Source organism: Python bivittatus, unplaced genomic scaffold (assembly GCF_059951505.1).
Source record: "Python bivittatus isolate LINGU-HERP-01145 unplaced genomic scaffold, Pbiv_v1 ctg000400_np1212, whole genome shotgun sequence".
NCBI lineage: Eukaryota > Metazoa > Chordata > Lepidosauria > Squamata > Pythonidae > Python > Python bivittatus.
The window spans coordinates 3,397,093-3,421,119 of NW_028277073.1; the positions used below are offsets into that span (position 1 = coordinate 3,397,093).

At 40.1% G+C, this 24,027-nt stretch overlaps 1 protein-coding gene across 4 annotated transcripts in view; it reads right to left on the reverse strand.

Annotated features, from left to right (window-relative positions):
• Positions 1–24,027, reverse strand: part of CTNNA3 (catenin alpha 3) — a 703,663-nt gene that overhangs the window by 651,500 nt on the left and 28,136 nt on the right. For all 4 annotated transcript variants that reach the window (XM_088144299.1, XM_088144300.1, XM_088144298.1 and 1 more), the window contains one exon: positions 14,122–14,288. In XM_088144299.1, coding sequence (XP_088000425.1) covers positions 14,122–14,288 — 167 coding nt within the window. The remainder of the gene's footprint in view (positions 1–14,121; positions 14,289–24,027) is intronic.

Consider the following 24,027-nt stretch of genomic DNA (forward strand, 5'->3'; position numbering starts at 1 on the left):
TAGAACCTCTTGGGCGTAACACTGTGAACTTGTCCCCAGATCCTATAATCAGTGTGTCAGCCCTTCAAGGTAGTCCAGACAGGAAACCAAAACCATAAGTACTAACACTACCTTTATTGTAAGGTTACAGTAACAGTAACTTTCTCCTGTTTCCCAAGGTTATTCTCACAGCCCCCTACAGTCTGCACATATGTGTCAGAAACCTTTTGCTACCCTTGGATTCATCATCCCCATCTGCCAAATTGTTTCTTTAATGGCATAGAATAGAGGACGGGTCATCTGGTGTCCTACTTTCCATCTCTGTTCTGCTGCCATTGTATACACGAAAGGGTTAATAGTAGAGTAACTAAGGGCCTCTCCCTTTGGGATGTCCATCTTAATTATCCACAATATTGTTTCCATTGTAGGAGGAGAGTCATGTTTGTCTGTGGCTTAAAAAAAATCTGATAGCCCCTTTTTCAACTAACCAATTTTATTAAAAGGCATAAATGTTCATGAGCTAGAGCTTATGAAAGCTTATGCCTTTTAATAAAATGGGTTTGTCAGAAAAAGAGCTACCAGACTCCTTCTGAAGTATTGTTTCCAGTGGCTCTAGAAAGTTCTGGGTATAGAACTGGGAGAGAAACACGGGAATTCTTGTCAGTTGTTCACGTCTCATTCTATCCCTATTTTTACTTGCTTTTCCCCCGATTCTGCCAGTTGATTATTTCTGGATGTTTGCTCATGTTTAATAAATTAACATCAAGCTGTATTTTTGCTAGCCGAATGGAGTGGCGTGTGTGCGTGCTCTGATCTGGATATAGGAACTGACTCAGAGTCTGCTGGGGGCAACTAAACTGGAAATTAATTTTCCAACATACAAGGATGCCATAAAATTTCCTTGGAACGAAACCAATCCTGGCTAAACCACTTGTATCCCTAGACCAGTGTTTCTCTACCTCACAACTTTAAGAAGTGTGGATTTCAACTCCTGGAAAAAAATATTTTTTTATCTGGGTTTTTGCATGCTGGCTGGGGAATTCTGGGAGTTAAAGTCCATATATCTTAAAGTTACTGAGGTTGAGAAACACTGCCCTAGGGTTTCCAGATACCTGGAGATTGGAGGTGCTTCAGGGTTATATTTAAATTAGTCTCAATTCACTCAGGAATTATTGCACTGTTTCTCTATGGGGGAATGTGAAGTGGGAAGGGAAAGAGTAAACATTATATTGAAAGTCAAGATGAAAAGCAGAAGAAAGCAAACTCACTCAGCAATTGCATTTCTCAGCCCCTTGGCCAATGCCCTTTTCATCTGGTCTGCACGTTATACCTGTGGCCCTTCAGCTTTTTTAATGAGCAGAAAGCCCTAATGGAGGCTGCTGTGCTCTGGGCTGCAAAACCCAAACAGTCATAAGAACACTGCAAGATTTAATTGCTGTTATCTCGAGGCATCATGTTGCCTGGCATCATGTTTCATCTTTCCTAGAATCTTCAGACACGGGTAGCCAAATGTTATTCCATGGAGTCCAAACCCTCTACTGGGAACTGGACTCATGGGCCTTCATGTTTTAGATCAGGGGGCGGCAAACTTTTTCTGTAAAGGGCCAGATAACAGATCTTTTAGGCTTTGCAGGAGAAGAGGTAAAATCAATGATATTCTGTAGGTATTTATGTAACAAGAGAGAAAACAAATGTCCACAATTTTTTTTAATGACAAGGAAGTTCTGGGGGAAGTATGGAGTACCAACGACAGCTCTGCAAAAGCAGATGCAATGACCATGCCAAAGAACCAAGGAACCGGTGAATAGATTGGTTCCTTGGAACCTCTCTGGATAAGGAGAGGATGGGAGATCACCCACATGTGCTCTGGACAGCTGCTGCTCAGGAGTTGACCATAGGACAGCAGTTTTCCACGGGTTTGAGCCCTGGGAGACAATGGGATTAACCATCTTGCTCACAATCATGGCGGAGCCTTTTAAAGGACACTAAGTTTGCAAACCTCACTTTGTAATCACTTTCAGAAATTGCCTATTAACCGTCTTAAAGCTATTAGAGGGCTTCAGAATGACAAGTTTGAAAATGTTTCATTGGGTGAGTTTATCTTCAACTCTGAACCAAAGAAAAATTTTAATTTTAAGCTTAAGAACTTAAAGAATTTGAAATAAACAGCAAAAAGCGAAATAAGATTTTGATTTAAGAACGTTATAAACAGATTAAGGGTCTGGATAAATTTGGAATATTGACTTTCACTATAAGATTTTGGAATTAATTATAAAAAATAAATAGCTTTTCATGGGAAACAGACTTATTTTGGCTATCCTGGTTATTGTAAGTCATAACAAAGATAAGTGGACATTAGAGGGGTCTAAAGATTCTAAGCAAGAGAAAAAAAATATATAAGCCTGTTCTTAATGTTGATGGGCAGCAAGGTGCAGTAAAAAAAGAAAAACTGTTTCTGGCAGCTGCGCAGCAAAGAAGAATCATCTCTGTAAGAGTTCACTAAAAGAATTTGCACCACCCCTGTGTGGAGATTTAACATTATAATCAGCTTTAGTAATGACTGCATAGTAGGGACATGTGAAGAGAGAAGAAAGTGTGCAAACGCAACTGGCGAGCAGTGTGCAAAGAGTTAACAATGCATATGAGCAAGAATCAAGGAACAAATGGTGCAAAATTAGCAGGCAGGCACCCAATAAAAATGGTATGCATTGGTATTTGCAAATCATGTAGGTATAAACGAAAAGCTGCTCCAGGAAAGCAACACAAGCAAACTGAGAATTCCACAGTCTGCGCAGCTTATCGCTTCAAGGCTGAAACTGAAAAGATGTTTTTCACTTTGCATCTTTTTGCAAGTATGTATAAAAACTCTGTTAACTTGAGAGCTTTTGTGCTCGATCTGGAAAATATTCCCGGGCACCTTTTTCTTCTGTGCAGATTAAATATTATATCTCCACCCTTGGTGTGTTTTATTGGCCGAAACTGCATGCCACTCATGAACCTCCAGAGTTCCTGGGACAACAACATCAGTCAATACTGGGACTTACAAAATGACACAAAACGTCATTTACATAGGAAGTATTAAAGGAGATCTTTGAAAAATGGAACCAGAGGTGAGTAACTACAGTATCAACACTGTCAGTAATGATGTCGGTTTCTATGGATAGACTATGTCTAAAAGATGTTAATGAAGGAATGACAGATGTGGAACCAGTTTTATCTGACAAGGCAGAGAAAGTACAGAATGTGGAACTATAAATGACAGGCCAAGAGAATGATTTGGAAAAGGTGCTTTACTGGGTATACAAAAGAAACTGGCTGAAGTTTTAAAAATTAAATGGAAATACAAATGATAAACCAGGAGACTGACCTGGAAAATGTTTTCTTCTTGGATTTATAAAAGAGGCTTGTTAAAGCCCTGAAGAAATCTGTGTGATGAGATAAAGAAGAATTGAGGAGAAATCAAATCCTATGACAATCTTTGATTAAATTAAAGATTAAGACTGTTAGAAGTAAAAGGAAAGAATATAAAGTCGGTTTATTTGATCAAGATTAAAATAAGACTTTTTTTAAAAGTTCTGGCAACCCTTTATGGACTTTTTGCTGACACCAGGGTTGAAAAGTTATGGATGTTTTATGGATTTGCTGATAGATAAGGGGTGGGATATGGGATGAAGAGATATCTGTTTAACCTTATAGAGGGTGAAGAGTTATTAAATTTGCTTATACTTCTTGTGATGAAGGTTGGAAGTCACTTCTTTATATATTTCTTTTCTTTATCATATTCTTTCTTTTTTCTTTTTTTTCCTGCACTTTTCTTTTTTTTTCCCCATTCTCTTCTCTTCCTCTAAGTTTAGTTTGTATTAGTTTTTACTATTGTAATTAATTTTTTTAATAAAAATTATATTTAAAAAAATTAATGATGAAATTCCCTTCCTCCGGCCCCCTTGCAGTCCAGTGCAGCAGCTCCTCTGGCACAGCGGAAACCGCAAAGCAGCAGTGGCCCTGGCAAAGTTAGAGCCTCTGAGAGTCCTTCACCTCTGTGGGCACATCTAGCAGGTCAGTAGGCCAGGGAGCACAGCAGCCATTGGACAGCGCCAGCCCACCAGCAAGGAGGCCATTGATAGGATGGCCTGCCTAAAACAGGCAGCCGGCCAGATTTGGCCCACGGGCGTTAGTTTGCAGAACTCTGCTTTAGTGCATTAGTTTTAAGATATAATGTATCCTAAAGTTTTAGGATATAATGTATATTTAATTATTTACAGTGCATTAGTTTTAGGAGCTATCCAGGTCCTGGAACTCAGCAGTTGTAGGAAGAGATATCTAAGAGGCATTATCAGAATGGTATACATTTTTCCCCTTCACTGGAAGTCATATAAAACCCCATTCATTTGGGGCATGACATCATATAACATCTATAGGTGGATTGTACATACCATTCTGATATTGCTGTTATCTGCATTATTTTTGTAATGCAGATATAGTAGCTCTACCTCAAGCCCAAGAGGGGAGAGGTTGTTGGAATGTAAGAATTAATCAGAGTGCAAACAAGCATGCTTATTCCCACCAGGAGGGTCTGCAGGACAAAGAAGTTAAAGATGGCCACAACAGTGTGATTAATTGTTGTACGCCGCCCAGAGTCACTTTGTATGAGATAGGTAGCTATATAAATATGATAGATAGATAGATAGATAGATAGATAGATAGATAGATAGATAGATAGATAGATAGATAGATAGATAGATAGATCTCCATCTGTTTTTTATATGGGACCCTTTTTTATCATACCCTGAGCAGACTCCTGATTCCCACACTTCCTATACATGAAAGACCGGAAGAGTTAGATTTGAGTCTGAGTCAAGAGATGATCTTTGTAGCCTGACATCCAAAAGGGACTCAAGGGAGGGCTGGGTGTAGTGGAAAATACAAAGAGAAATGCAAAAGAAAGAAAAAAAATAATAGTTATAGTAGTGATGTTTCCATAAAGAACAGCAACAGACTGCTTGCAAAGCATTTAAAGGTTGTTTTGCCAGGCATTATTTCAGAGAAAGATGAGACAAAATGCATTCAAGCAAGGTCAAGAATACATTTTAAAAAATGAGGACAAGTCAGTCCCTCCCCACCCCACACATCTGATTAGGAGTGCTGTAAAAAGACATAACCCACAAAAATAGTTCATAATTATTAGGAAGACATAATGCTTGATCAAGGCTTTATTTTTAGTACAACTGCGGAATTCAAATGACTTGAGATGGTTAACAACAGAAAAACAGAGGGCTTGTTATCTGTATAGAGTACTCTGTTGAGAATAGAAACATAGAAAAATAAATGCCTTGTTAGCAACGAGAATGTTCCAAATCCTAGCGTGCGGGAGTTGATGGAGAAGACAATTACTCTGAACAGCAGTAAACTGTGATGTTTCAGCAGAAAATGGAGTTTGTAATGAGAAGAAAAGCATCAGTCATGGAAATACTAAAGCAAAAATTAAATTCCAAGCATCAAGCTAGACTGGGTAGCCTGGAATAAATTGTGGGGCACCCTTGATTTTGTCCTCAAAAAGACAGGGACAGGCTGTCTCCTAACATCCCTTCTGCCTGAGGTTGTCATCAGTCGATCTCTGGCGTCTTGCATTTTCTGTCTGATCAAACAATTGTCATATAAAAGCCAGAATGCAGTATTTCTCAACCTTGGCAGCTTTAAGAGGTGCGAACTGGGGAATTCTGGGAGTTGAAGTCCGCACCTCTTAAAGCTGCCAAGGTTGAGAAACACTGCCAGAATGGAATGAACGGCAACAGTCACCAGATGCCAGCAACAATGGAATGCAGTAGAGATAAATGAAGATTTTTAAGAATTATAATTCTTTCAATATTATATTTTTATTAACCCCTCTATAACCCCCGGGGTTAGCAGAACAGCCTGGAAGAGCAACTTCTAAATCAGTGTTGTCCAAACACTGGCTGGCTGGGGAATTCTGGGAGTTGAAGTCCACTCATCTTAAAGTGGCCAAGTTTGGACAACACTGTTCTAAATGAATAAAGCCAATGAAATCAATCAACTGCTGACACATAACTAGAGGGCCTTGATGCAATAAGATACCAATCATCCATGGGAACAGTATTCTGCTAAAAATTCCAAATCATTATTTCAGAAAATTGCCTGGAATGCCAGCTATGAAGTGAATGAAAACAATCAAACGCATCAGTCACAAAAGACTGCTAGTTCTTGGCCCAGTGAGGCCCAAATATTCAGGGGAATCAGAGTCAAGTCCCCCATCTAACTAAAAATTATGTTGTGAAGCTGATAAAATAATTTGTTTGACCAGGGTAGGGAGCAGATTTTCAGTAGTAGGTATCCTCTATCAAGAGGCACCCTTATTGTACTACTGTTTTTTTAGAACCAATGCTTCTGTTGGAGTTATAAACTTGTACGGCTACCGTGCTTTTTACAGTAATAATCACCAATCTTAAGTAATTGTGTGAGCTCTCAGTGTTTCTAAAATGCTTTCAGTTCCTTTATTATTTAGATTGTTAGAAAGTACTAAAATTATTGAAAACATTCATCATTGTACCATGTTGTGAAATCTTTCAGAAATATGTAAGTACCAAAGAATAACACAATCTTCTTTTTTCCATTTTCTAAAAATATAGCATTGGTGGGGGGGAAAACCCTCTGTTTGATTGTGTGCATATCCTTCTAGAGTGTATTAGGCAGCTGTATAATTTTGGCCACTGTGCCCAGCATATTTCTCAGCTCTGTTCTGTGTAAGGAATTGCGTGTATGTATTTATATACAGTACTATATTTGTGTCTGTGTGTTTGTGTGTGTTTTCTGGTACTCAAGCATTCTTATTTCATCTTCCAAAAGCACTTTTTATGTTATTGTACTAATTAGAAAACAGGCTGAGGCTCTAATGGCATCTTAGTTACTGCCATCCAGGGCCAAACTGTAATACAATTGAAATCTCTAATGAGTTCTGACTTAGCTTTTTTTTCCCCTCTGTCTCTCTCCAGTGTCTTTAACTTTCATGATTATATTTTAGAGCTCCCTGCAGCAATTGAAATATTCTTAATGCAGTCCTGATTCCGCGCCCCCCCCAACCAAAAAAAAGTATTTGATTTTCAGCAGATTTTCAGAAACCCTGAACACCGGCACCCAGCTTCGTGGCATCTGTCTCAGAATGTTTCCTAGTGATCATCAATTAAAAAGACAATATATTTTATATATGCCTGTAAAGCTTTCCCTGAAGTGTGTTCCAATACAATGATAGCACCAATATATTACAGCACTTCTTCACAAGGATCTTAGCTGGAAGACTTGTCATTAATCATTCGAGAGCAAATGAGGAGCTTCTGTGCTTCCCAGTTCCACGGCTCAGAGGTTTTGCAATTTTCATAGGATAAAATAGAAGGTTTGATCACTGAACCAACATTAATTTTAAAGGTTATGTTGTTCACCACAAAATGAAACTGCTGATCAAGGAAGAGATTTGGTAAATGTGTAAAATGCGGGGAGAAAAGAACCAAACCCTTAAATGGGTTTAGCAAACTATTTATCTTTTTTGTTATCCAACACATTCCAGTCTGGACTGAAATATGCAGTGCGTGAAATTATACTGTAAAGGGTATCTATATCATTTGAAAGATTATTAAAGTTTACACTACACAATTTTTGCAAATGGGTTAATTTGTCATCAAATTTAGGGAAGAAACTGGTAGTCAAACACTCTGACAACTTGGCTGCCCTGCCAAACTGAGATCCTCACACCCAAGCAGTGTTTCTCTCCAACTGATTGCCTAGAAAGTGGCAAGAGTGGCTACATTTTATTTGTTTCCAACTTTGCATAGTATAAAACTAAACTTTATCAAAACCAGTCTAAATAGTAATCATTCTGTCATCCAAACCTGATATTAACCTGGAATAAGTAAAACTGTAGCTACTTCACACATGGTTCTCTTAACTATGGTTTATTGAAGAAACCATAATTAGTTGGGTTTATCCAACACAGAAATCCATAAAGAACAATTGATAAACCACAGTGTCTGAGTTTACACAATGCCCAAAGCCAAAGAAACTACATTATGGTTTAGAGCAATGTATACATTCAGAATGTCTTGGGGTGAGTGAGAGGGATTATCACATACAAGATTGATTGATTGATTGATTGATTGATTGATTGATTGATTGATTGATTATGTGCCATTAACTTGGTATCAACTCTTAGTGACCACGTAGACAAATTTTCTCCATAATTATCTGTCCCTAACCTGGTCATTCAGGTCTTCCAATAGAGCAGCCATTGCCTTGCTGCTGGCCTTCCTCTTCTTCTCTTTCCTTCCACCTTTCCCAGCATTGGAGCCTTCTCCAGAGATCTAGGTCTTCACATAGCATCTGAAGTAGGATAGTTTGAGCCTGGTCATTTGTGCCTCGAGTAAGAGCTCTGGTTCATTTGATGGGTCAATGATTCATTGGTTTGTTTTCTTGGCTGTCAATGGTATTCTCAGGAGTCTTCTCTAACACAAAAGTTCAAAAGCATCAATACTGTTCCTCTCCTGCTTCCTCAAAGTCCAACTTTTGCTTCCATAGAGTGTCATATGGAATACCATTGTCTGCACAATTCTGATCTTTATAGGTAACATACAGTATTACCTAGTCATAATATTGTGAAAGGAGTTGGGATTATTAGAAAGGCTACTTTATTTATTTATTTATTTATTTATTTATTTATTTATTTATTTATTTATTTATTTATGCAACTTATATTACTACAGTTGCAGGCTCCAGCTACTGCCATGTTTACTAAATGTCTGCACGGAAATGAAGTTCACATATTAAAAGCGAACTGTGTGGGTGTTTATAGTATTTTTATATATGTGTAACAATATCAGTTTAAACACACACACACTGATCTCCAGACTGCAAATATTCTTTTCCCCCATTCTGAGGGCTCATTGCTTTCTCCTCTTTCAGAAATTAACCCTTGTGGTGTTACAAGATTTCTTCATTTATCTTTTATTTTCTTCAGCTAACAAAAGTGTGGCACTGTGTGGCATTTCTTGGGTGAGGTAGGTGAGCTCTGCCCACCAGTGTGTTGGTCTACAACTCCTGCCAGTTAGAGAAAGAGTATAGTGAGACTAAGATTACCAGTTATCTGAACAGGCAAAGGGGACACAGAAAACTGAAAAGGAGGACAAATGGGATGAAAAGGAGGACATGCTGTTTAACATTCTTGGCATTTGTGAAAAAAATTATAGCAAAAAACTGCCAAAAAATGTATTCACACCTACATTTATATGAAATTACTTTTTCCAGCATCAGAAAGACTGGTTTTTCACTTGCAGTATTTTTTTCAACAAATCTTTATTTTCAAGGACATATGCTAACAATAATATAGAATTGACAAGGAGCTTCTCAAATTTCACCATAGGAACATATTGATGAGTCATGTGATTTCCAGACTCCAGTGATCATAGATTTGAAGGGGCTGGATTGAAGCCAATTGGTGGAATCAGGAAATAAATTAAATAACATAAATCTAAGCTATCAAGTCTGTCGACGGACAAGGGAAAGAAAGAAGCAGACAATTTACAAGGTCACAATACAGGCAGTCCCCAGGTTAAGAACGAGTTCCGTTCCCAAGGTCTGTCCTTGTGTTGAATTTGTATGTAAGCTAGAACAGGTTATTTAGTCAGATGTTTGTCTTAGTATGTAGCATTTATTTAACCTTTGTATGCATATAGAATACTTAAGAAACACTTCAGAAACTTAAGAAACACTTCCAAAGATACTACAACATCTTAAACATAATAACACAGTACATAATAATAATAGTTATAAGAACATATAATAAGAAACAGTTCTTAAAACAGTTTAGATAGAGAAAAAAGATCACGATTAAAGGTTAACAGTACAGTATATGGCTACTGTTCAAGATGATGGGCTTAGTGTTGCAGGGGATGGATGTGGTGCTGGAGAGTCAGGGTTTGATTCTGGTGCGGGAAAGTGGGGGTGTTTACTACTGGAGTCAATCTCTTGAAGTAGGCATCAAAAGCACAGCTTTTCTTTTGTCATCATAAGGAGCCTGTAGCAGCTGAGGCCCTCGGTAATTTTGGTGAACCTCTCTGTATTAGGATTTTGCTCCTCTAACTTTGCCATCCCTGCTTCAATGAGACAAAAGGCTTCAGCTAAATCTTTCATCACAAACTTTTTTGGCTGTGGAGTTTGTAAGGTCCCAGTCTTCTTCCTCAAATGCTACCATTTGCTGACCTAGTTCCATAAGGTCTTCATTGCTCAGTTCTTCAGCACAGGAGCTGATTAACTGTATGGCATCATTTTCACCGATGTCTAACTGCAGTTGATTATCAAGATCAAGCACAGTTTGCCTGGCTTCCACACTATCATCAGTTATAAACTGAAAAGCATGAGCAAATTGGGGGCACAATTTCTTCTACAATCCTTTCATATTTGACTGCTTCACTTCATCCCAAGAATCAATAATATTTCTGATGGCATCATAGATGTTATAAGTCCTCCAGAAGTCCCTTAAGCTCATCACATCATCTTGGGTAGCCCTGATGGCTTGTGAGAAGGTCCACCATAAATAACAGGCCTTAAAGGAGGCTATGACTCCCTGATCCACTGGCTAAAATAGTGATGTGGTGCTGGGGGGTAAAAATACCGCCTTTACTTTGGGGTGAAGGTCATCTGAAGTACCTGGATGTCTGGGTGCATTGTCAAGCACAAGGGCAACCTGGAACGGAATTTGCTTGGCCAAGCAATAACGCTGAACAGCAGGGACAAAATGGTTCACAATCCAATCTTGAAAAATGGTACTTGAAACCCAGGCCTTTGCATGTGTCATCCACATAACAGGAAGAGATACTTTAGTGATATGGTGGAGTCCTCTTGGATTTCGGCTTCAGCTTGAAATCCTCTGATGCGTTCCCCCAAAGCAACAGTGTTAGCCTATCCTTCGCTTCCTTATGCAGCGGTACACTTTTTCCTTTTCTGAAATGTAGGTCCTTTCAGGCATTTTTTTCCAAAATGAGCCAGTCTCATCTACGTTAAATATTTGGTCTGGCAAATCATCTTCCTTCTCAATAATTGTCTTAAACGTGTCAGGAAAACCATGCACAGCACTTACATCAGCACTCACTGCTTCACTTTGCACTTCAATGTTATGTAAACTTGCCCCAGTTTTGAAACGATCGAACCAACCCTTACTCGCCACAAATTCTTCATCAAAATCACTCTCATCTGCTGTACATGCAGCTTTTAAGTCATTGAAAAGGCTTCAGGCCTTTTCTTGAACTAAAGCAAGGCTAATAGGCCCATGATGCTGATTGTGATCCTCTAACCATTTCCATTTCAGTGACTAAACCACTGTGTTGCTTAGGAATAACTGTGGCTGCCATTAAGGCAGGCCTTTCACAGGTTCCATTATTCTTACTTTATGCTTTAAAATTGTTCCGATTGTTGACCTACCGTAGCCTAACACTTTTTGAATCTCCGAGGGCGTTTCAACTTTATTATTTCAACTTTATTTTCCAATGGTGATCGTTTTTCTTTTCTTTGAAGCATCTCCAGCACTTGCATCATGCTTTCCCTTTGGAGGCATGGTAAATAGTCAGGGAAAAACAGGAACGTGACCCGACTCAAAATGCCGGGCAGCATTCTCGTCTGAAATGAGTGACACGACTCAAACGTGACATGACTCAAAATGCCGGGTGAGGAACCACTGAAGCTGCGCAATGCTTTCAGGAAGCACTGAAAACTGCTGAAAATAGGCTGTACTTTAAAAAAATCTTTTAAAAACACATGCATTACTTTGTGACGCTCATGAAGGCACTGCACGGTTTAGCGGATTGCAGGGGGGAGATCATTGTCCGCCATATTGAGTCAGATCTCATTGCTGGGCAACCATCCACCATTTTAAGTACTGTCAGCAGCCTGTTTGTACCTACGGGTTGCTCGTACACTGGAGGTTCATAACCTGGGGACTACCTGTACACAAAAGTTTGAATGACTACTGTTGTGAAAACAGTCCAATTAAAAAAAAAAAAAGACACTCAAAAAGCCAGAGAATATTTGCTTTTAAGGCTCTGCCTGCCAAAGGAGGACATAAGGACAAAAAGGAGGCCATGTCCTCCTCTTGCCAGACATCTTGTAACCCTAGGTGAGACTGAAGTAGATTTTATCTGGTAGGTGCACAAAAGTGCTAATCTTCTAAAGAACCACCTAAAAAGGAATCTGGAGGGGAAAATATGGAACATTTAGGGGAAACACATCAAGAGGATGTGTTGGTGAGTGCCTCATATGCTTTGTGAAAGAATATGATGAAAGAATATGATGTCACAGCGATCAGATAAAAAGTTCATATAGATTAGCCTTTTGGCCCAGTTCACAAAAACAGTGGCTAAGCAGGTGACTATACCATCCCATACACTCAAGTTCTCTCATGAGCTGCACCTCTTGGACAACAGCTGGATGATTCAGATTGCTGCTAAACTAGGGAAAACGAAGTTCTACTCTTTAAAAGGCTGTTGAGGAACAACCCTTCTAAACCAACTAGCTCAGGACTGTTACCATCTCTGGCCAACCCTGCCAGACTATGAAATTCTGCCCTTGCACCAGGGATTTTATGGATTTGGTTATTCAGTTTATACCCAACTGTATATACCTTCAATTCCAGGGACTCTGGGTGGTTTACAGAACAAAACCACAAACAAATAAAACAACTGTGTCACAAATCAAGCCCCGTAAAATATGAACGTCAAAACAGAGTCATCTGCTGGAGGGGCAAAAATCAGCAAGATGGCAGACGGAGTGTCATGGTGCAAGCCCTGGACCTTCTGAAACTTGCATACGTGCATTCAGAAGGAGTGGGACTGTGATGCTCCAGACACCATCTTGTTGATTTTGACATGCACACACCATGCGAATGTGACTGCTACAAGATCAAATGGCAAATGCAGCCTGCAGCCCCATGAAGTAAGCATGTTGGAATAGTTTGGTCTTAAGCCCCAAAGAGTAGAGGGATACCCCTCAGAAGCACCACAGCTTCCAGAAGAGGGCCACAATAGTGCTATAATCAAAAGCACCATCCAGCTTTTTCATCTTTTTCTAATCTGTTACGGTGGTCAGGGAAAAAATGGAACAAGTGGTAGAAAAACAGGGGGATTCTAAATTATTATCTGAATCCCCCATACAGTCTTGAAAATGGGGCAAGATAATTGTACCATAAATGCCTCATCTGGATACACACTTATCCTGGCCTTGTCTTTGTGGGAGTCTGAACAATGTATAGTATAAAGGCAAGCATGAAAAAGACATTTGGGGGATGGAGATATTCATAAACAGCATTCAGATGTTATCTTTTGTACTGAGCATCTCAACTTTTATTTCCATCATAGATACTATCAAGGACACATATTAACGAAGTTACAATACCTATACAAATATTAAAGAAAGGAAAACCTCACATACAGGTATATTATGGAAGCAAACTTGATCTAGAAGCTAGGGTGCTAAATCTGCCTCTAGATTACTCCACTTCAAAAGTCAGATGTTGGTAAACTCAAGAAAACTCTCTTCAACTTTTTCCAATCTCTAAAATGGACATTGTAGTAGCAGGAAAATTACAGGTATAAGTGCAATAACAAGGCTACACAGGAAACAGTATCCTATGCTGTAGCCTAATGGGATATAAGCATTAGATTAAGAATTACAGTACTTATCTTCTTTGCAAGCCACTAAGGGATAAGGCAGCATATACATTTCTAAATAACTTAAATCAATAAAAACAGTACAGGTCTATGACAGGCTGTTAGTTAGGCATCGGATAGATTAAATTGTTAATATCAGGAGCCACATTCTCACACATTTACTAGCTAGCACAGGAAAACCTTCCACTAGGCTATCTTTAAGGTTAATTCATGTTTAATACATACATATATACATATAATATTTTTGTTGCATTTGATATAAAGAGGTGAACTGAGTTGATTCAAACTCTCTCTCTTCCCTGATCCAAGCCCCATGTCTTATTAGCAAGAGGACTTTAATTCAATAGTTATTTATAGATCACTCATACACAAAATAAGAAATCTGAGATGTATAATCCATTTGCTGACTATGGTAGCTACTCACTGTGGTTAGATGTTGCAACAGGTATGAAACATCAATCATATCTGCCAGAATCAGAAGTCTTGTAACAGCAGCCAGAAGAGCACGTGCTGTTTGCACAACAGCCTCTCTTTTAGATAAGTTACAGGGATCATCGGTGAATTTTTTTGCTGTTATCTTTAAAGCTTCACCTGCAAAATAAAGATATAAGTGAGGTTGCCATTTATACACCCATAATAAATTACCAAAGGTAGACCATCTATATTGAACAATACCTGTTGATTTACAACCTACCATTACAGATGCATCCCTGTGATTTAAAGCCAATTCAGTCATCATTTTACCTATTCCTTCCATGGTAAAACAGATAAACACAGGGCCCAAAACTAGCTGAAATCATCCTGTTTCATGACTATAATACGTGCTGCATCTTCTTTCACCCCAGTTTTATGAGTTTCACTCTTAACAATGTCTTCAACTAATAAAACAACATTTGAAAATTCAATTCAATACCTGAGCCATTCTCACATTGGTTGTTGACTTGGTTGTTGAGTTAAGCCTTTTGAGTTTCTCTCAGGATGCTGCAAAAAATGGTATCTTAGTTTGCAAGGCAGTCCTTAGATCCCAGATCCTGGCTTGTGTAAAATAACATGTTCTAAGCATGCTGGGAGTAAACCTAGGCATGGGGTGCACTTCTAGCATACTGACCGAAATGTGCCAACACTGACTACTATTATCCTTGTCTTTAGCTGTTCTTTAGGGAACAGTGAATGTGGCATGGGTTGTATGGATGCCTTGATTCACTAGAGCAGTGTTGTCCAAACTTGGCCACTTTAAGACGAGTGGACTTCTGGGAGTTGAAGTCCACTCGTCTTAAAGTGGCCAAGTTTGGACAACACTGCACTAGAGCCATGGGAGGTACTAAAAGTCAATATCTATGACCCCATATAATGATGATTATGATATTTAGAAGATTGGATCATGTATTGGAAGAAGAGTTAATGGTAAACAGATGAAACCAAGAAAGAAAAAGTGGTATGTATGGAGAAGCTCTTTCTGAGCCATCTAATCTGAGGGACTTTGGCTCAGATGCTCCTCTGATGTGTAAACCTGCAAACTGGAGTTTTATAAGCAAGTATAACAATAAAAGAGCAATAATTATTATCCAGGAGGAAACCGATTTTAAAATCTAATAATTCTGCTTGCTAAATTTGGGGATATTCACATATAACCAATAGTATTGTCACTTCAGGTAAGGAACTGGTTAGAGCACACTTAGCTGCTCTGAATGAGTTCAAGCCTCCTGGTCCAGATGGTTTACACCCCAGGGTACTGAAGGGGCTAGCAGATGTGACCTCAGAACCACTGAATGAAATCTTTGAGAGCTCCTGGAGCATGAGGGAACTGCCAGAGGACTGGAAAAGAGCTAATATGTTTCAATCTTTAAAAAGGGGGAAAAAGTGGGTCCAGGAAACTACAGGCCAATCAGCTTGACATCAATACCTGGGCAAATCCTGGAAAAGGTAATCAAGAAGTGGGTTTGTGAGCACCTAGAAATGAACAAGGTGATTACTAGAAGCCAGCATGGGTTTGTTAAGAACAGGTCATGCCAAACAAATTTTATTGCCTTCTTTGATAAAGTGACTAAATTAGTGCACCAAGGAAATGCTGTGGATATAGTATACTTAGATTTTAGTAAGGCATTTGATAAAATAGACCACAGCCTACTTCTTGGCAAGATAGAACAATGTGGGGTAGACAGTACCACTACCAGATGGATGTGAAGTTGGCTTACCAACCGCACTCAGTGTGTGGTCCTTAATGGAACTACATCTATGTGGAGAGACATATGCAATGGGGTACCTCAAAGTTGAAGTCCACTCGTCTTAAAGTGGCCAAGTTTGGACAACACTGCAGTCTGGGCCCAGTGCTCTTCAACATCTTCATAAATGACCTAGATGAGGGGTTTGAAAGGGCGCTCATCAGATTTGCAGATGACACAAAGCTGGGGGGAACTGCTATCGGAAGATAGATTCAAGATTCAGAAGGATCTTGACAGACTTGAGCATTGGGCCCTATCCAATGAGATGCAGTTCAGTGGAGAGAAAAGTAAGGTCCTGCACTTAGGCAGGAAAAACCAGATGCACAGGTACAGGATAGGCAGTACCTGGCTCAACAGTAGTCCCTATGAGAGGGATCTAGGTGTCCTGATGGACCACAAGTATGAGTCAGCAGTGTGCTGCAGCTGTCAAAAAAGCCAATGCAGTCCTGGGCTGCATCAACAGAGGGATAGTATCAAGAACAAGGGAAGTGACTATACCGCTCTACACCACACTGGTGAGGCCACATTTGGAATACTGTGTCCAGTTCTGGTCATCACAATACAGAAAAGATACTGAGGCCCTAGAAAGAATCCGGAGAACAGCAACAAAGATGTTAAAGGGTCTGGAGGCTAAATCCTATGAAGAATGGCTAAAGGAACTAGGTATGTTTAGCTTAACGAAGAGACGCCTGAGGGGAGACATGATAGCAGTCTTCCAATACTCAAAGGGCTGCCACAGGGAAGAGGGCGTTGATTTATTATCCATAGCACCTGCGGGTAGGGCAAGAAGCAATGGGTGGAAGGTCATCAGAGGGAGATCCAACCTGGAAATAAGGAGAAATTCCCTGACAGTGAGAAATATTAAGGAGTGGAACAGCTTGCCTCCCGGAGCTGTGGGTGCGCCATTGCTGGAGGTTTTCAAGAAAAGATTGGACAACCATTTGTCTGAGAGGGCATGAGGACTCCTGTCTTGGGCAGGGGGTTGGACTAGAAGACCTCCAAAATCCCTTCCAACCCTATGATTCTATGATTCTACCACCCCAGATGGTTAATTTCCCTTCAGTATCCACAACAACCAATCCAAGAAATCAAATTTCATAGTCAGGTGGACCAATCTTCACCTTCCATACTTAATTACCTTTTCATTTGAATGATGCAGCCTTGGCTTATTGGTTAAGAGGTGCAAATTATCATAATGGGAGTGAAAAGCTTCATCATTGGGGCATTAAAATCATCAGCTATGAATAATTTGAAATTTGGCTTGGCCATCAGTTCCAGAAGGTAGTCCTCTCACATATCCCAGCTGCCATTAAGTCAGTTAAGCAGTCTCCCAATTTAAACAGTCCATTCAGAGTATGGAAGGCATGTAGGAAGTGCTATCAACCTTCAAAAAATGACTAGTTCCAATGGCTGAAGCACAACAAAACACCTTCTAGAGCCCTCTGGACCTCATTGATTCAACCATGAATATCTTGTTGCAAAAACTAAATTCATTCAAGCTTGAAGTAGCCCTTGAGGTAGGCCAGGTAATGCAATAAACCACACATCAGATATGCACTCTACAAATAATCCTTGAGTTATGACCACTCATTCAGCAACCATTCAAAATTACAACAGTGCTGAACGAGTGGTACCTGCGATCGGTCCTCGAAGTTCTGGCCATGGCAGCACCCCTGCAGTCACATGATCATGATTTGGGCACTTGGCAACCAGCTTACACTTACACAGTTGCAGCATCCCACGGTCACATGAACACCAATTGCAACCTTCCCTGCCAGCTTTGCACAAGCAAAGTCAGTGGGGAAGCTGGCAGGAAAGATTGCAAGTCACTCCCACTGCTTTTTCTCTTGAGGAGCCCCACTATGGAGTATGAGATTCCAGGGATCCCATACTCCATAGCACCCCCTCTCCACACTCCATAGTGCACATCCACCCCCAGCACCCCCTCCACCCGCCCGTGGCCCACGCTGGCCCACCCACACTCCCTAGCACCCGTCCTTGGCACCCATGCACCCCCCATACTTCTTGCCTGGAACTCCCACCTCTTCCCACTTAATGACCTGTGTGGTCCTGGGGTTACAACAACAGGGACTGCCAGGATTGCCATCACTAAGCGATGTGGTCATGTGACATTGCGCTTTACAACCACATCACTTAGTGACTGCAATCCCAGTCCCAATTTCCATCTTAACCCAAGAACTACCCGTATTTTATTTATATAGGCTATAGGAACAGAATTTTGAAAGCCTGACTGTGTTTTCCCTTCCCTCTCTCTTATATTCTATAGAATTAAGGAGGAATAAATCTGAGCTTTTTTCTTACATTTTCTGTTTCCTGGGCTTAAAGTTTGTTTTTACAATTGTTGTCTCTGCCTAGTTTCTTCAAGATCATCTCCATGGCTCTCTACACTTATAGGGCCTTCAGAGATAACAGGCACTACCTGTGGAGTATTGTATTAGTTGTAAAAAAAATACTACAAGGCTCTTCTGGAAAAGAGGAAAAAAAACAGGAACTTTGTATGGCTAACTGAGGAAGATAGTTCAAGCAGCAAAAGATATACAGGTAGTCCTCATTTAGCGACTGCCTCAATTAGCGACCATTCACAGTTAGGATGTGATGAAAAAGTAGTTTTGCAACCAATCCTTCCATTTATGACCTTCGCAGGTCTCTAAAGCAAAGGAAAACTGAAGTAAGATCATAAGCACAATTGTGGTTTCACTTAGGAACTGCTTCGCTTAACGACCAAGTTGCTGATCCCAGTTGTGGTAACTAAACAAGGACTACCTGTAAATCATTTGGAATCGGAGGCTTATGGCCCTCTCCTAACAGGATATTCTTCATAAATAAATGGAATAGCATTCCCTCTGAGGTCTGTATGGACCCAAAGCTTTTGCAAAGCGGCAAAATCTGCCTCTTTCAGAAGGCCCAGAGGCAGGGTGAGGTAACTGCATATTTAAGTCAGACTGAGTTTCTTCACCCTCATGCACCTGACTTCTTATTGCTATTTGGCCATTGTTCTTATTAGTGTGGTGCTATTAGTTTAACCCTAATATGTAAGCTACCTAAAGTGACTTTGGTGATTGAAGTTGATCAATAAACAAATTCTTCCCCCAAAGATGGCTCGGGGGCTGAGAGTCTATCTCAATCAGAGACATGGATGGAGCACTCTAGGGCCCTATTCATGTGGCTGTCTATGATCTGAGGCACAGAATCATACCATGGCTTGCCATGATTAATTATTATACTACATGAAAATACCTCCATGTGGACTAGGTGTGACACTCCTGGAGGTTTGCCCAATCCAATACCCACCCAAAAGGTGTTAGATAATCTTACTCCCTTATTTTCTGAAATCCATATTCATTTTATCACACAAGCTCTGTCAAAAAAGCAGACAAATCCTCTGCCATGGCAAGTCAAACCTTCATTTTATATGCTGACAATGCAATTATTTTATTTTCTGCCCCAGTAGGCCTAAGGTGGATTTTCCAAATGCTAGCTAGCAGCTTATTGCAGCCAAGAAGAACAGGACTTTAATTTTCTCAGAACTAAAGTCATTGTATTTACCAAGAAATGTAGTAAATGCAAGCATACTTGAAAAACGGATATTATAAGTATTGAACAAATAAAGGTTTTGAAAGAGTCTTCAAATTTTCCTTACTAGGGAACCAAACGAAACCTTTAATTGTTTGAGCCCCAAAGACGTCCAACACAACCATTCACTTTGCTAGCAGGCATGGGCAATAATTTTGTCCCTGAAGCAGTAAAACTCTTAAGGACAAGGTATTGAACCTTTTGCTTTACAGTGCAAATTATTGTGTGTCCAACTTCTTGGCCTTAGAAGAAATCCAAACTAAATTTATAAGAATCATATTTCACATTCCGTGCTGCGTATCTCATCTTCCTTGTGTCTTTCCTCCTTTGAGAATTCACCAGTTAAGTTGCAGGTTAAAATTAAACTGTATTAGAGGCTCTCTTGTCACCCCTAATTCTTGCTAACCAGTTTCTTTCCTCATGGAAGAATAGCATAGACACTGACTATGCTAATCATTTTATGAGCACAGGCTTTCCTCAGTTCTTGCTCCAAGAAGCATACAAGTATTTACTTACATTTTTAAATCACCCAACAGCTGAAGGTCTCTGGATGATTTACAATAAACAAAACACACCAAAAAACACAATTTCAGTAAAAACATGTACAATAAAAAACTAAATAAAATGCAAAATAAAGTCATCATATAAACTAGGCAGCTGTAAAGTGGTCGTTCAAAACTAGAACAATGTGAATTAAAATATAGTTAAAATCCAATTTAAATCCAGCTTAGAAGCCTGATAAATTAAAAAAGGTCTTCACCTGGTGCCAAAATGATGCTAATGTGGGTGCTAGTGGAGCTTCTCTGGGGAGGGAATTCTATCAATGGGGTGCCACCACAGAAAAGGTTCTCTTCCTTTTAGAGCCTCGTCTGGCCTTCTTTGGTGTGGGGACTTGGAAGAGGGCCTCATTAGGAGATCTTAAAGTCTGAGAGAGAGCCAGCCCGGTGTAATAGTTAAGGTGCCAAGCAAGAAACCAGGAGGCTTCTAGTCCTGCCTTAGGCACAAAGCCAGCTGGGTGACCCTGGGCCAGTCTCTCTCTCTCAGCCCTAGGAAGACGGCAAGGGCAAACCACTTCCAAAATCTTGCCAAGAAAACTGTAAGTTTTATCTAGGCAGTTGTCAGGAGTCAACATTGACTTGAAGGCACTAAAAAAAGTCTGAATAGGTACAAAGTGGAAAAGGCACTTCTTTGGGTAACTGGTCCTAAGCCATTTTGGGCTTTAACGTTCAAAACCAGACTTTGAACTGGGTCTGGAAACAAACTGGTAGCCAGTGAAGAAGAATTGGCATAATATGTTCATCGGCCAGTCCCAGTGAGCATTCCAGCCACTCTATTTTGAACTAAGTTCCCAGACTGTTTTCAAAGGCGGCCCCATGTACAACACATTTCAACAATCAAAGCGGGAAGTGACCAGACTGCCAATAACTGTTGCAAGGCTGTCTCTGTCCAGGTAAGGTCACAGCAGGTAAATCAGCAAAAACTGATAAAAGGCACCTGGGCCTCTGGTGACAGTGATGCATCTAGGAGCACCCCCAAGCTGGGAATCTACTCCTTTAGCGAGAGTTTGTACAGGCAAGGCATCACTCAGCTGGACAGATGCACAACCCACAAGCAGTATCTTCATCTTGCCTGGATTAAATCTCAGTTTATTGGCTCTCATCCACCCCTGTTTGGATGGATCAAATTGAGTCAGTTTCTCGTGTTTTGCTGAATTGCCCCATATTTCAGTCTTGGTACCATTAACCACTTGGGTCAGTTGGAGGAGGAAAATGCATGCTTTCTGCTTAGCAGACATTTCTCCTGAAACAATCAGGAAAGTTGCAAAATTCTGTTCAGTAACAATTGTGCTAAGGGGGACTTGGGTTAAATGCTGCAATATCTAAGCCAACATTTGTATTACTACCGGATGAAGTATTGCTGAAGATTTTATTAATCACTTGGACATGGAACCCAACAGTTTTACATCACATATACTTCAAGCTACTCCTTTGCAAACAAAGGCAGTTCTGGTGGGGTGTAGGCATCTGTCCCCACAAAATTACAGGCCTCACTTATTAGTCTTGACCCTTGCACTCAGCCAGACATAACCACTGTGATTAAGTATAAAACCTAAAATTATTTGATTGTTAATATGGATTTTCCCCTGCAGTGATTGCGGGCAAGAATCAAAGAGATCAGGAGCAAATTAGAAGTGTGCATTACTAATTATGTGACCTCTTACACTGATGTTTCTGTCAGCCTAGCTGGGAATTTTAATGTTAGTGGCAGTGCAAACAATCCAATTTTATATTAGTATTTTTATATACATACATACATACATATATATGTGTATGTATGTGTATATATATATATATATATATATATATATATATATACACACACACACACATACAGTCAGGTCCAGAAATATTGGGACATCGACACAATTCTAACATCTTTGGCTCTATACACCACCACAATGGATTTGGAATGAAACAAACACAATGTGCCTTAACTGCAGACTGTCAGCTTTAATTTGAGGGTATGTACATCCAACTCAGGTGAACGGTGTAGGAATTACAACAGTTTGCATATGCGCCTCCCACTTGTTAAGGGACCAAAAGTAATGGGACAATTGGCTTCTCAGCTGTTCCATGGCCAGGTGTGTGATATTCCCTCAGTACCCCAATTACAATGTTCAGATAAAAGGCCCAGAGTTCATTCAAGTGTGCTATTTGCATTTGGAATCTGTTGCTGTCAACTCTCAAGGTGAGATCCAAAGAGCTGTCACTATCAGTGAAGCAAGCCATCATTAGGCTGAAGAAACAAAACAAACCCATCAGAGAGATAGCAAGAACATTAGGCGTGGCCAAAACAACTGTTTGGACCATTCTCAAAAAGAAGGAACGCACCGGTGAGCTCAGCAACACCAAAAGACCCAGGAGACAACGGAAAACAACTGTGGTGGATGACCGAAGAATCCTTTCCCTGGTGAAGAAAACACCCTCCACAACAGTTGGCCAGATCAAGAACACTCTCCAGGAGGTAGGTGTATGTGTGTCAAAGTCAACAATCAAAAGAAGACTTCACCAGAGTGAATACAGAGGGTTCACCACACGATGTAAACCACTGGTGAGCCTCAAAAACAGGAAGGCCAGATTAGAGTTTGCCAAACGACATCTAAAAAAGCCTTCACAGTTCTGGAACAACATCCTATGGACAGATGAGACCAAGATCAACTTGTACCAGAGTGATGGGAAGAGAAGAGTATGGAGAAGGAAAGAAACTGCTCATGATCCTAAGCATACCACCTCATCAGTGAAGCATGGTGGTGGTAGTGCCATGGCGTGGGCATGTATGGCTGCCAATGGAACTGGTTCTCTTGTATTTATTGATGATGTGACTGCTGACAAAAGCAGCAGGATGAATTCTGCAGTGTTTCGGGCAATATTATCTGCTCACATTCAGCCAAATGCTGCAGAACTCATTGGATGGCGCTTCACAGTACAGATGGACAATGACCCAAAGCATACTGCAAAAGCAACCAAAGAGGTTTTGAAGGGACAGAAGTGGAATGTTATGCAATGGCCAAGTCAATCACCTGACCTGAATCCCATTGAGCATGCATTTCACTTGCTGAAGACAAAACTGAAGGGAAAATGCCCCAAGAACAAGCAGGAACTGAAGACAGTTGCAGTAGAGGCCTGGCAGAGCATCACCAGGGATGAAACCCAGCGTCTTGGTGATGTCTATGCGTTCCAGGCTTCAGGCTGTGATTGACTGCAACGGATTTGCAACCAAGTATTAAAAAGGGAAAGTTTGATTTATGATTATTATTCTGTCCCATTACTTTTGGTCCCTTAACAAGTGGGAGGCACATATGCAAACTGTTGTAATTCCTACACCGTTCACCTGAGTTGGATGTACATACCCTCAAATTAAAGCTGACAGTCTGCAGTTAAAGCACATTGTGTTTGTTTCATTCCAAATACATTGTGGTGGTGTATAGAGCCAAAGATGTTAGAATTGTGTCGATGTCCCAATATTTCTGGACCTGACTGTGTATGTATGTATGTATGTATGTATGTATATGTATGTATGTGTGTGTATATATATATATATATATATATATATATATATATACCTACATACATACATACATACATACTGTGTATGTGTGTGTGTGTGTGTGTGTATATATATATATATATATATAATTGCCCCACTAAAAGGGATAGATTTAAATTTATCTTGAGGCATCAACAGGTGTATTCATCTTGCAGGACTGTGTCTGGCCCAGATAGCTAATATGCAGACTCTTTTATGGAGGGAGCTAATAAAATGAATATATCTTTTGGTCCACAAGGGAGTCAATGCTCCAGATTGTTCTGGGTTTGGAGTCATTATTTCAGTTGTTCAATTGTCAGTGGCCACCCAGACAATAACCATCTCCCTTCTTCTCTAAAATCAAGTGAACAAAAAAACAATTATGTCTGCCCAATCATTTAGGCCAATTTCAGCTGTAACCAAATTAT